Below are 12,354 nucleotides of genomic sequence, written 5' to 3' on the forward strand. Positions count from 1 at the left end.
CACTGTTATTGCAAAAGGAGGATAAAATGAATAAAAGTATGGTTTCTTTTCCGTCAAAGTGTGTAATTCTGATATATTACATTAAAGTGGGGCTTATACAATGTCCATGCGTAGTGAATTTTAGTGAAAAATCGATAAAACTCCGTTGCCTCTGAATATTCAAATTGAAAGTAACGCGCAATCAAATCATTGTCAAATCAATGAGTTCTAGGGGTTTTAAATAGTAGGCATGGAGGGAGAAAATCACAAAATAATATGTCCACAGCTATATTACAATATTGTTGTAAGCTCTGGCTCTGTTGTAAGACATTTGTGTCGAGATTTTTTAATACTTTTGCACAAATTTCGTTCTTGGCCATTTTGCTGAGGCAGAAAAGGACGTTGTGGAGCCCCATAGGTCTTCTCCAGAGAGTTTCTCCTGATCTCTTACATCATGTCTGGTGAGTTTTCAACTCGGATTTTCATCTGGATATCACTTTTTAGTTGCTTTTTCTCCTGTATGGGGCAGAAAAGACAAAAGAGAACAATTTAATGTTTAGTGGCAAAATTAAAAGTAATGCAGAGTCGCACGTGAAGATGAGTGGGGTTTATTTTGTTATTGCAGATGTAGATTTAATAGCAGATTGTCGTTATTTATAAAGAATGTCCAGCAGATAAATAAACTTCAGTGGATTAAAGTTTGCAGTTTAATGCCACATGTCTCCTGCTTGTTTTGGGCGGATCAGGAGCGTCCGCTATTCTCACTCAAACACTCCTCTACTGCTTTACCAACTGTTATAGATTCATGTATGTTTCATTCTCATGATCGCCGTCTATTAGCACACGTCAGGGCATGTGCATGCTCTTTTCAGCGGGTTTGTTTTTAATTAAACATTAGTTACTTGTGGAACTGACATTTCAGCCGTTTATACCTGAGTCGCTTCTGCGTAACAGGAGGTTATAAGTAACCGCGTTGAAGTGGGATGTGTCTGCGCCGTAAATTTGGCCCACTATTTGCCACATTTAAGGAAAACCACGAAGTAGCGTTTAGATGTATGAATATTTATCAGATGAGGTTCCGCAGCGGAGGCTTCGTCTCTTATCAAATCGCCTTTTTCAAAACGGCTCGCCACTCCTGGGCGCTTTAAATGACGCCTTTGGGTCTAAATTACGCGCACCTATGCGAGGCGTTCTCTACGTTTCCTTAATCAAGATTCACCTATAGGAATAATAGTCAATTACCCGTATAAGAACCACAGTATTTTAGTCAAATATCCAGAGAGGGGGGCAGGGGTGATTTGAATAAAGTTCCAGAGAATTAGGGTAAGGGTTTGAGTTTTTAGTTGATAAACAACATAAGGCTGAAATCGTTCTCCGATTTCCCCCCCCCCACAAAACCACAACAACGTGGTCGATGCGAAGCACAAAATACTATTTGTAACCAAAAGACTCCGCACGGAGTGACATGGGCTATGCGTAAAGAGCAGGACTGTCTTTTTTAATGGATCGCCGCGGCACCGGGTTTAAACGTTTCCAACTTTACTTCAGAATCGACTCTTGCGCACAACTTTACCCCAGATTCAGCTTCGATGTGTTAACAGAGACAAGTTTAACGTTTTAGCCTCCGATCGCTTTACCCCGGACTCTTTGCTCGCCCTGTCTTTGTGCGTTCTTACTTTGGCGGCGCTTTTGTCCAAATTTCACAAACGATCCCACACACATTTCAACCCCGAGATCGGTCCAGGTTTTACAAGCTCTCCATTCAAATCTCTCAGATCTGCGTTTATGATCAGGAACGTACACTTACGGTTTCGCATTTTGTGCCGCTTTTCCTTTGTTTCCTTGTCGGGACCGGGTGGATCGTGAACACACTCCGGGCGCAGCAGACTACTCGGCTGACGGCGTAACAGGACACGCGGAGCGCTGCCGTAAAGAGCGAGCGCTGGCCGGGAGCACCAGGGGGGCTCCGGCAGGGACAAGCGGTCAAAAAGTAGCCGGAGCCACAGCGCGCACTGGGCACTGGCAATGCGCTTTTACCCACCAAATATTCCGACACGAATTTAGACATCGAAGCGCCACATATGGTTTTAACAATATATTGTTTATTATAACATGCTGTGTGTCTGTTGCCGACATTTCCCCCACATATAAAGTCGGTTTATTAGGGGGAAAATAGAGCAACGTAGTCATGGCTGCAAGTGTAGAGGAGGGAAAGAAGTTAAAAGGTGAACGTGTTGGTGACATGGGGGGGATAAATAGACGACATTTTATTTTCGTGTTTTCAGTCTGAAGGGGAGAAAACAGATTGCGTGCTGCAGAGGGAGGAGGGGCTGAGCAGTGGTGGAGAGGAGCCGAGGTCTCTTATTGTCTGCTGCTTAGTAAACATGAGCGGCATGCTGTTCTCTTCATCCAGATAAGCCGAGGGTGTACCAGGGCGTCCGCGTGAAGACCACGGTCAAAGAGCTGCTGCAGAGGCACAGAGCCCGGGAGGCCAACAGCAAAAAGCTGAGACCGGTAAACCCCCCCCCCCACACACACCCCACACACCTCACCCCTTCTCTCTCTCTCTCTCTCTCTCTCTCTCTCTCTCTCTCTCTCTCTCTCTCCCTCGCTCTCTCTCTCTCTCTCTCTCTCTTTTTTTTTTTTTACAAAGCAGGAGATAATACAATAAACGGTGCCTGTAAATGACTGACATATAATCACGCACATTCTGACAAACACACGGAGTCTGAGTTCATTCAAAGCCAATTGTCCTGATCAAAATATCTAATAAAGTTGTCTCCCTCCTCTTCCTCCTGATGGACAGATTGGACAGATATCCCAGGGCTGCTTGGATCTCCAGGATCTTTGCGCGACCACTTTTGCAAGTAAGTTCCCTCGTGGCAGCAAGAGTAAAAGTGCAGGGCTGAAAAAAAGGCCATTTAAGTTACAGATCTGCAGCCGCACGTGGCTCCACCCTGACCTACAGCAGACACATGCGCCCATTTTTAGAATGTAGCCAACAAATTGGAAAGTCCAAATTTGCATGCAGTCGTGCACCTCTTCAAACGCATTGGCTGCTGGAGCCATGTCGTTCTCTCTGGTCTTGAAGGTCTATTTAAATGTCTTCCCGTGGTCTGATCTCCCCACAGAGACGCGTGCAGCTTATTCGAATGCACTCGTGGCCATTTATTCTCCCAAAAACAATATAACATTTTATTTTGAAATGCACCTCCTAAAACTTTGGAACGCATCTGTATGTCTGCCAGATGTGTAGATTGGGATATATGCCGTGGATGTTGTGCTGAACCCGCAGTCCATCATATAGGCCATACACCTCAACGTTTTGTTTACTCTCTGGATATTTACGCACAATTTTCCTTTCAGACGTAAATCCGTCAGCTCGCTATGTGGACCCCCCTCCGCCCATCACTCCAGCTGAGCCGAGCAGCTGTGGCGCGCGAGCTCTCCAGCTGCGCACCGCCCAGTTCCAGGTTCCTGACAGCTCGTGCAGCATCCAGATGCAGGACGACGCATTTAACCAAATCCAGAAGCAGGCTGGGGACATGGCGTATCCCAGCACCTGCTACAGTGACAGCAGCAGCAGCGTCATGAACAACAACAGCAACTACAGCAACTGCAACAACATCGGTGGCGGCGGCTACGACTCCTGCCTGCCTCCCTCTCACTCCCTTTCGCTGCAGTGGCATTATGGACTCACCCCAGAGGCCGACCATTATGGGCATGGGATGGTACGTTTCTCCCACAGACGCTGACAAAACTCCACGAATAAAAAAAACAAAAACAGTGTTTATAAGGAGTAGTAATCAGTTATTAATCAGATTTGACCTGGAGTACTTATCTCTGGGGTCTTATCTGAGCAGCTAAACAAACAACCACTACTACTCCTTGCAATTAAATCTCAATGTGTAGGTGACAACAATTAAGGGCTGCACTGCAATTGAAACTGCAAAAAAGAAAGACAGACACATTTTAAAAACACAGAAATACACTAATTGAAATGGTAAACATCTTACAATGATACATCTAAAAAAATGTCTAATTGTGTGACTCTGTAATACAGGCCTGGCGTAGATAGTCATTACTTTTGTTTTGCTTCTAATCAGATCTGTCACTAATCAAATGCATATTAAATGTAACAAAATACTTACAGAAACCTGAATTGAGTCATTTTAGATATGTACATCTCACCTGAGGATCATAATTATTTCAATATCTTTAATAAAGGAATAATTGATAAAAGAAAAACACAGGCGTCCCTGCTTGAGCCTGTGGCCTCTACTGTCAGTTTCGTTGTCCATCACATGACATGCATGACATTGCAAACTCATGCAAAATATAATCCTCACCATCCTGCACGTCTTCTTCTCTTTCAGGCTCCCGGCTCCCCGCCAGAGTCACGGAAGCTCTGCAGCCCCGTGGATCACAACAGCTACTCGCCGCAGGACTCTTTCTCCTCCTCCTCCTCCTCCTGCTACGACTCGCCCACCAGGATGGAGTCCAGCCACCACGGCTTCGCCTCAGAGCACTACCAGCACTGCAACCTCCAGGACTGTTACTGCCTGCCCCACTGTTGGCCAGGTCAGCAGGAGAGCTTCTCTGCTCCCGAATACACGCCTTACCACAACCCCACAGACTATCCATACACTTGCACCGTGGAGGAGAACTATTTAATGAGGGATTTGCAGATCCCTGAGATGTGCTACAATGTACTATGATGAGAGCGTCTGCAGTATGGTTTTGTCTTCTTGCTGTAAATATGATTCTCTTCAGTGTGCTCTTACGGGCTTGTGCTGTGATGGAGTGAATATGATGAATGCTGAATAGATTGAAAGGCTGATATTTTTGTATCAAATACTGTTTTTTACGACACTTCGATTTATTTTTCTACACACAACTTGTTGCTGTACTGAATAAAAAATGTGTTGAACTCACCAACGTGCTCATGTTCACTTGTTAAGCATTCACACTTAAAATAAAGGATAAAGTCAAAAGCAGATTAAGAGTAGGGATGAGTGATGCTGTGTCAGGGTCAGTGTTATTTTTTACATTCAGAAGTGTCTGTTCCTGCTCAACAACTCCTATATTATGTTATTTATTATTATTTGTTATGCTTATTATTATTACTCTTGTGTTATCATCTATGCTGCAAAATGTCTCCTTTAAATCATAGAAGCCACAATGTGGGAGGGGAGTAGAATCACAGTCCATAAAGGTGAGGTGGGGCTGAGCTTAGCTGTAAAACTGTGCACTGAAGCAAAGGAATCGTGTCACATTTAACCTGTGGGGGGGAAAAGTCCACTGGTACAGTACCTGTCGACGAGGGGAACACACTGACATGATGTAGTCAGCAACAAGTCAGTATAAGCATCGCGTGTAATTTTGGAAAAATGCTCAAAAAGCTTCATTTGGTGTATTTCCATGCACAGTGTCCACACCAAGAACAAGAGGCTACATAACTGAATCACAGAGCAGGGCATGAAAACATACAACACGTATGACATTCACCACAGAGAGCTGCAGCACTTCTCTTCAGCTTATGTAACGAGCACATGTCGGTCACGTGTCTCAGCAGATTGAGCTACAGGGGACATTTTTGCTTAATTGTAGGAGCTGTTGGGTTTCTCTCTAAATTTAAAGGTCTAGACCTTACTTTGTAAAGTGCCTCGAGATTATGAATGTTATGATTTAGCACTATGCAAATACAATTTAATCACTGACCTGAGCTGTGATCATGTGACTGTGAAGGTTTCTTGGATTCTTCGAGTAAAATGTAAACTGTAATGAGTAAACCGGCTCCCACAGGCACCTCTCTGATTGCTTTAATAGTTGCAAATGCACCTATATGACAACTGTCTCCACAAAGGTGGAAACTTTACTCAGATAAAAAGAAGAAAGCTGTTCAATGAGATTTAATATGCTCAATATGGGAAGACGATGTGAACTCACTGGTTTGTGATGTGTTTAAAGCAATTTAATGACCTGAAGAAAAGATTTGGAGCAACTTCTGTACTTTCTTAATCACAAATGTCCTGTTTTTCAGCAAAAATAACTAAACATAATAAAACTTTAAAAAGTCTGAGAACAAACCATTTAGAGTGATACATAAAGAAAATATAACTGAACAGTTAAATAAATAAATGTATATTTTAAGTGAAAAATGTATGGTTGGTGGCTTGTCAGCGACATCTAAACTGGGTGGGATTGTGCTGTGACTGTTTAATATTAAAAAATTATTGTATCGATTTATCAGAGACTCTCAAACACCTGCTACTTTCCACCTGAGAGGATAAGACAACTCCATGGCCCCGATGTCTCTGAGATCCTCATCCTGCTTTCTGACATTACACTGGATTCAGGGGTTTGTGTCAATCATACATGTCCTAAAGGCAATACATAACAGTGAGAGCGGCAAGTCTCAGTGTGTCCTTTTCTATCAATGACAAACTGAAACACGGTTTCACGTGCAACCGAGGATCATATTTTAGCACTTTCAGCAGATTTTAACCCCAATTTAACAATCTCTTGTGAGAACAAACAAACACATATGCCTCACACAGTGAGCTGCTATTATAAATATATTAGTTACTGCAGCATTCAATTACTGTTACATGAAAAATATTCACTCATGTATTCCCATGTTAACAGAAAATTGTACTTTCTTGATTCTTGTTGTTCTGGGTTTGTACTCTCATGGTTGAATGCACTTTTTGTAAGTGGCTTTGGATAAAAGCGTCAGCTAAATGTAATGTAATGTAATGTAATGTAAAGGAATTGACTAATCTTTATCGGTTTGTTAAATAATGCCGGCTACTATGTTTCAGTAACTGTTGAATATTTTGTCAGTTATGCCTGTTTGCTCATTTGTATATTAATTATTTGATTTGATTTTCATTTGCCACTTAATTTTATTTGTTGTATAGTATACAGGGCAACAGTTATCTCTGTACCCTCACTTTATTTTTGTTCCCCTCTTTTTTGTGATGTCATTATGAATGTCCGTTCATCCTTCCATCCATTCATCCATCCATCTATCCATCCGTCCGTCCGTCCATCCATCCATCCATCGGTCCATCCTTCCATCCAGTTATTCATCCATCCATCTATCCATCCATCCATCGTTTATCTTCTGAGGGTCATGGATGGCTTTCTCTCAAACAAAGTCAAACAAAAAAAAGAGACACTAGAAAATCAACATCAGTCTTTCATTGCTGTCGTGATTGAAAGAAAAACATATGTGAATTTATTCTCCTTTAACTGTTGGGCGTTTTTAATGAAACATTTTACAGAAGTTACATACAAAATGTTTCTTTACACCATAGAAAAATCACCTTGTTGGAAAAAGACACTCATGAATAAAGTCACACTTTCTTATCTCTAAGCCATTAACAAATATCAGATGTCACTGCAACAGGCTTGTGCATCACTCCCCTTTAACTACCATAATTAACCATTGATAATGATGTTGATGATTATCATTATTAATTCCCTTGTTTATTGTTATAACGGCAGCATAGTGAAAAAAGGTTTTAGCTTTGTGAATCTCTGGTGTCCCCACGCTGCAGACTCACCGGTGTGGTCAGGGTAGGGGGCAGACGGAGGGAGTGGAGACACAAGCCCCCTCCATTACAGTGGAGGCTGCTGTTGTTGCTGCTGCTGCTGCTGCCAGGGGGCACAAATCTGGCGAAGGTTCCCCTGGGGTCAAAGCCCATCATAGGCCAGTCGTTAATCTGCATGTTGTGACTCAGGTAGAATACTGAGTAATTAGAGTGTGATGAATACAGTGAGTGTATTAGCTCTCTTTGCTATTGTTGAATGAATAAAGGTCAGTCTTGTCTCAGAAAGTGAAAGCATAACTTTCATGCACAATTTTTAACATAGGCAGTTTTTCCTGACGTATTTATCGAACCTACTTGTGAAAACCTGATCTTCACCTAAGTTGGCAACATCATTGTTTTCAGTCTAAACCTGATGGAGTGTTGCTAGATCGACAGATAGATTTGACACTATTGACCATCAAATTTTATTACAGAGACTAGAACAGTTAATTTGCATTAAAGGAACCGCCCTAAACTGGTTTTAATCCTATTTTTCAGATCGATTCCAATTCGTGCAATTTAACGATGAATTATCTATGCGCATCAAAGTGAACCACAGTGTTCCACAGGGTTCTGTGCTCGGCCCAATTTTATTCTCATTATATATGCTTCCACTAGGAAACATTATCAGGACACACTCTGTAAATTTCCACCGCTATGCGGATGACCCCCAGTTATACTCGTCAATAAAACCAGAACAGTGTTATCAATTAACTAAACTGCAAGAATGCTTTAAGGATATAAAAACCTGGATAACCCGCAATTTTCTCTTATTAAATTCAGATAAAACAGAGGTTCTAATACTTGGCCATAAACACATTAGAGATACATTATCTAATGATATAGCTGCGCTAGACGACATTGCCCTTGCTTCCAATGAAACAGTCAGGAACTTGGGAGTGATCTTCGATCCTGATTTATCCTTTAATTCTCACTGAAAACAAATTTCTAGGACCGCCTTCTTTCACTTGCGTAATATCTCAAAAATCAGACATGTCCTTTCTCAAAAAGATGCAGAAAAACTAGTCCACGCCTTTGTTACATCCAGACTTGATTATTATAATTCCTTAATATCAGGCTCCAGCAGTATGTCGTTAAAGACTCTGCAGCTTGTCCAAAATGCCGCAGCACGTGTCCTGACAAGAACCAGGAAAAGAGACCACATTTCTCCAGTATTAGCTTCGCTACACTGGCTTCCTGTTAAATCTAGATTAGAATTAAAAATTCTCCTCCTCACCTACAAGGCCCTTAATAATATGGCACCATTATACCTTAAAGAGCTGATAGTACCTTATCAACCCACTAGAGCACTGCGCTCCCAGAATTCAGGCTCACTTGTCGTCCCTAAAGTCTCTAAAAGTAGAGTAGGAGCCAGAGCTTTCAGCTATCAAGCTCCTCTCCTGTGGAATCATCTCCCACTTTCAGTTCGGGAGGCAGACACCATCTGCACGTTTAAGAGTAGGCTTAAAACCTTCCTTTTTGATAAAGCTTATAGTTAGAGCCGGTCCAGGCTTGTCTTAGACCTGCCCTTAGTTATGCTGCTATAGGTCTAAAATGTTGGGGGACACATGATACATGGAGCTTCTCTTCCCAGCTTCTCTTTCCTCTTCTCCCTCCATATCACATCAAAGAAATTCATATCTCATCAATACCTGTTACTGACTTGACTTCTTCCCCAGAGTCCCTATGCCTTATCGTCCGCAGATCCAGGGCCGTGGATTTATCCATCTATCTAAAACAAAGTCAAACAGAAAAAGAGACACTACAAAATCAACATCAGACTTTCATTGCTGTCGTGATTGAAAGAAAAACACATGTGAATATATTCTCCTTTAACGGTTGGGCATTTTTAATGAAACATTTCATAGAAGTTACATACAAAATGTTTCTTTACACCATAGAAAAATCACCTTGTGTGAAAAAGACACTGATGAATAAAGTCACACTTTCTTATCTCTAAGCCATTAACAAATATCAGATGTCACTGCAACAGGCTTGTGCACCCCTGACCTTTAACTACCATAATTAACCACAGACAATGATGTTGATGATTATCATTATTAATTAGTTTGTTTATTGTTATAACGGCAGCATAGTGAAAAAAGGTTTTAGCTTTGTGAATCTCTGGTGTCCCCACGCTGCAGACTCACCGGTGTGGTCAGGGTAGGGGGCAGACGGAGGGAGTGGAGACACAAGCCCCCTCCATTACAGTGGAGACTGCTGTTGTTGCTGCTGCTGCTGCTGCCAGGGGGCACAAATCTGGCGAAGGTTCCCCTGGGGTCAAAGCCCATCATAGGCCAGTCGTTAATCTTCATGTTGTGACTCAGGTAGAATACTGAGTAATTAGAGTGTGATGAATACAGTGAGTGTATTAGCTCTCAATTTTCACCCCAAATGTGCTCTCACATTGGTTGGAGATTCCATGCAACACGGAATTCCTAAAGGCAAGTTTTGTCCCAGAAAGTGGTAGCATAAGTTGAGTTGACAGCATAATCGTTTTCAGTCTAAACCTGTTGCAGTGTTGCTGTATGTGGCCCTTTAACCTCATAAAGCGCTGACAACAGCATCTTTCAGCATCATTTTAGTTTTCACCCCTGAGCCTAACCGAAAGCTGAATGTGAGAGATGTAATCCCCTGCGAGAGAGGCACACAGCGAGCTGCTGCAGACAGGGGTGAGTTCAGGGCTCTCGGGCATTCAAGTTAAAAGCCATGGGGAATGTGGGGCTCCTAACTGACACCAGGATAGTTCAAACAGATCAAGATATGATCCACCCAAACCTGATCTGTCTGCAGCTTCTCACTCTGATCTCGTACTGTAAACAAGCCTGCATTCTGCTGAGGACCACGTTCACTCCTTCAGCATTGTCGAGACTGGCAGAGCTATGTGTGTGTGTGTTGGAAATAACTGCCTGGTGGTCTTGGGAATGATACATCCATTGCCATTTTTAGTGCCTTCAACTAAACTATTTTAAAAGGTCAAGCTATCATTGTATTTTACTCTATTTTTTAGATATTATTATTTTACACAGTCCTATCTACTTCATTTGTTTTTATTTATTATTTTTCTCAGTCAATTACATATTTTCCATCTAGCACCTTCAATCTACCTCTGTGTATGAAATGTCCTTATAAATGTCCTATAAATAAAACTGCCTTGCCTTGTGTGTGTGTGTGTGTGTGTGTGTGTGTGTGTGTGTGTGTGTGTGTGTGTGTGTGTGTGTGTGTGTGTGTGTGTGTGTGTGTGTGTGTGTGTGTGTGTGTGTGTTGTTGTTAACATGTTTCATCCCCTCAGGTGTTTGATAGGACTCTGATAGTCTTATGAGAAAGCAGGGAATTAGTGGCTCACACCGTCTAGCCTATTGTGAAGTTTAAGTCAATGTATCAAAACACCATCTCCTTATCAGTTCGCTTTTAAGGGCGTGGGGCAAAGATAAACCCTGATTTTAGTGGAGGGTGATCACTGATCCAGAAACCAGAACAGAATTCATGCATGTGTACCACATTGTGCAGGGAAAAGCAAATGACTGATTTCAGAGGGAATCTTGAACAGATGTAGCTTTTAAACATACCTTGATTAACATAACTCAGTCTGCCAAAGCCTCATAATAACTTCAGATCAGAAGGGTTTTTTTTATCACAAAAGAAGGATTTTTTCCCTCAATCAAATAGACTGAACGGGCAGTAATGGACTTATAAATAGTACGATTTATTACAGCAAGTAAATCCAATTAGAAAGTGCATACACCTGACTATTCCTAGTCATCTACCATCTATACCTATATGACCACAAACTGATTGAAACGTGATGGCCCTGCAGCGTTTCTGTCGCCCGAGGGTCCCGGACCCCCAGGAAAGCTGCCTGCTTTGCATGAATGGTAATCCTGCCTTAATTGTCGTGACAAGATAACAGTTTTAACCTTATTATCTGAACCACTTTCATTGGCAGTAAAACTGAAAGTTGGAGCAGCTTCTCTTGCTGCAGAAAATGACGTCTGCACATCTGCAACAGGTAAAATCGTTGTAGTAGTCCAGTCGTGCTCATGCAAATAAACAATGCAGCTATTATAACCTCATTCTTCTGACTGTCACTGTGCTGGAAGCTTCATGTGCAGCAGTTTCCTTCTCCGCTCCAACCTCCTCCTCAAATGTCTTGGCTTTGAGTCACTCAGACTGTCAGACATTTGTCCTGAAGTCACTTGAGTTTTGTCTTGGCAGTTTTCTTCCGGTCATTGTTTTCGGCATCACTTCAGTCCCAGGTCAGAGCAGCTTTTGTCCTCTCTGCATTCATCCTTACCACAGCACTAAACAGTCCCCTATAGCATGATGCTGCTATCTCCATGCTTCACCATTGGGATGGTATTGACCAGATGATGCACATAGGTTTCAATTTGTATCTAATTAGTGACCTTTAAATGCTATTTAACAAACTCTAAGCAGGCTGTCATTGGTGTTTTATAATAAGGGCATTAAGTCTTGATTGATGTGGTGCTGGAATGGTCGTCCTTATGGCAGGTTTTTCCTTCTCCACAGAGGATTTCTGAGGCTCTGTTAAAGTAAATCAATGTGGAACCTTTTAGTTCATTTTAGATTTCAAAGAATGCGTATCTAACCATCTCAGACTAAAATGCCTCCAGACGCAGGTTAGTTAGGCTGACGACAATCGGAGCAAGGACCAATGGGATGTAGCATCTGTGTGCACAGTTGTTATTTCTTTTGAGATAAAATCTTGCGTGGAGTTCTTTAAATTCTGTCAGGAAAGTGGATTCCAGAGAAATCT

General features: G+C 42.1%; 1 protein-coding gene across 1 annotated transcript; it reads left to right on the forward strand.

The window, feature by feature from the left end:
- Window positions 1-2,167: 2,167 nt before the first annotated feature.
- linc.pou2af1 (lnc RNA pou2af1) lies at window positions 2,168-4,914 on the forward strand. The gene is made up of 5 exons (XM_047339658.1): window positions 2,168-2,204; window positions 2,369-2,493; window positions 2,786-2,846; window positions 3,346-3,710; window positions 4,356-4,914. The coding sequence occupies exons 1-5, from the start codon at window positions 2,168-2,170 to the stop codon at window positions 4,695-4,697; spliced, it is 930 nt and encodes a 309-aa protein (XP_047195614.1). The 3' UTR covers window positions 4,698-4,914.
- The last annotated feature ends 7,440 nt before the right edge of the window (window positions 4,915-12,354 follow it).

This window comes from Hippoglossus stenolepis, chromosome 4 (genome assembly GCF_022539355.2).
Source record: "Hippoglossus stenolepis isolate QCI-W04-F060 chromosome 4, HSTE1.2, whole genome shotgun sequence".
NCBI classification, from domain to species: domain Eukaryota; kingdom Metazoa; phylum Chordata; class Actinopteri; order Pleuronectiformes; family Pleuronectidae; genus Hippoglossus; species Hippoglossus stenolepis.

What these genes read in the sequence shown, in the direction of transcription:
- linc.pou2af1 (XM_047339658.1), top strand. Translation starts at nt 2,168, where the DNA reads ATGGCTGCAAGTGTAGAGGAGGGAAAGAAGTTAAAAG. An exon ending in GGAGGGAAAGAAGTTAAAAG is followed by an intron (nt 2,205 to 2,368) that starts GTGAACGTGTTG and finishes AGTAAACATGAG; the next exon opens with CGGCATGCTGTTCTCTTCAT. An exon ending in TTGCGCGACCACTTTTGCAA is followed by an intron (nt 2,847 to 3,345) that starts GTAAGTTCCCTC and finishes TTTTCCTTTCAG; the next exon opens with ACGTAAATCCGTCAGCTCGC.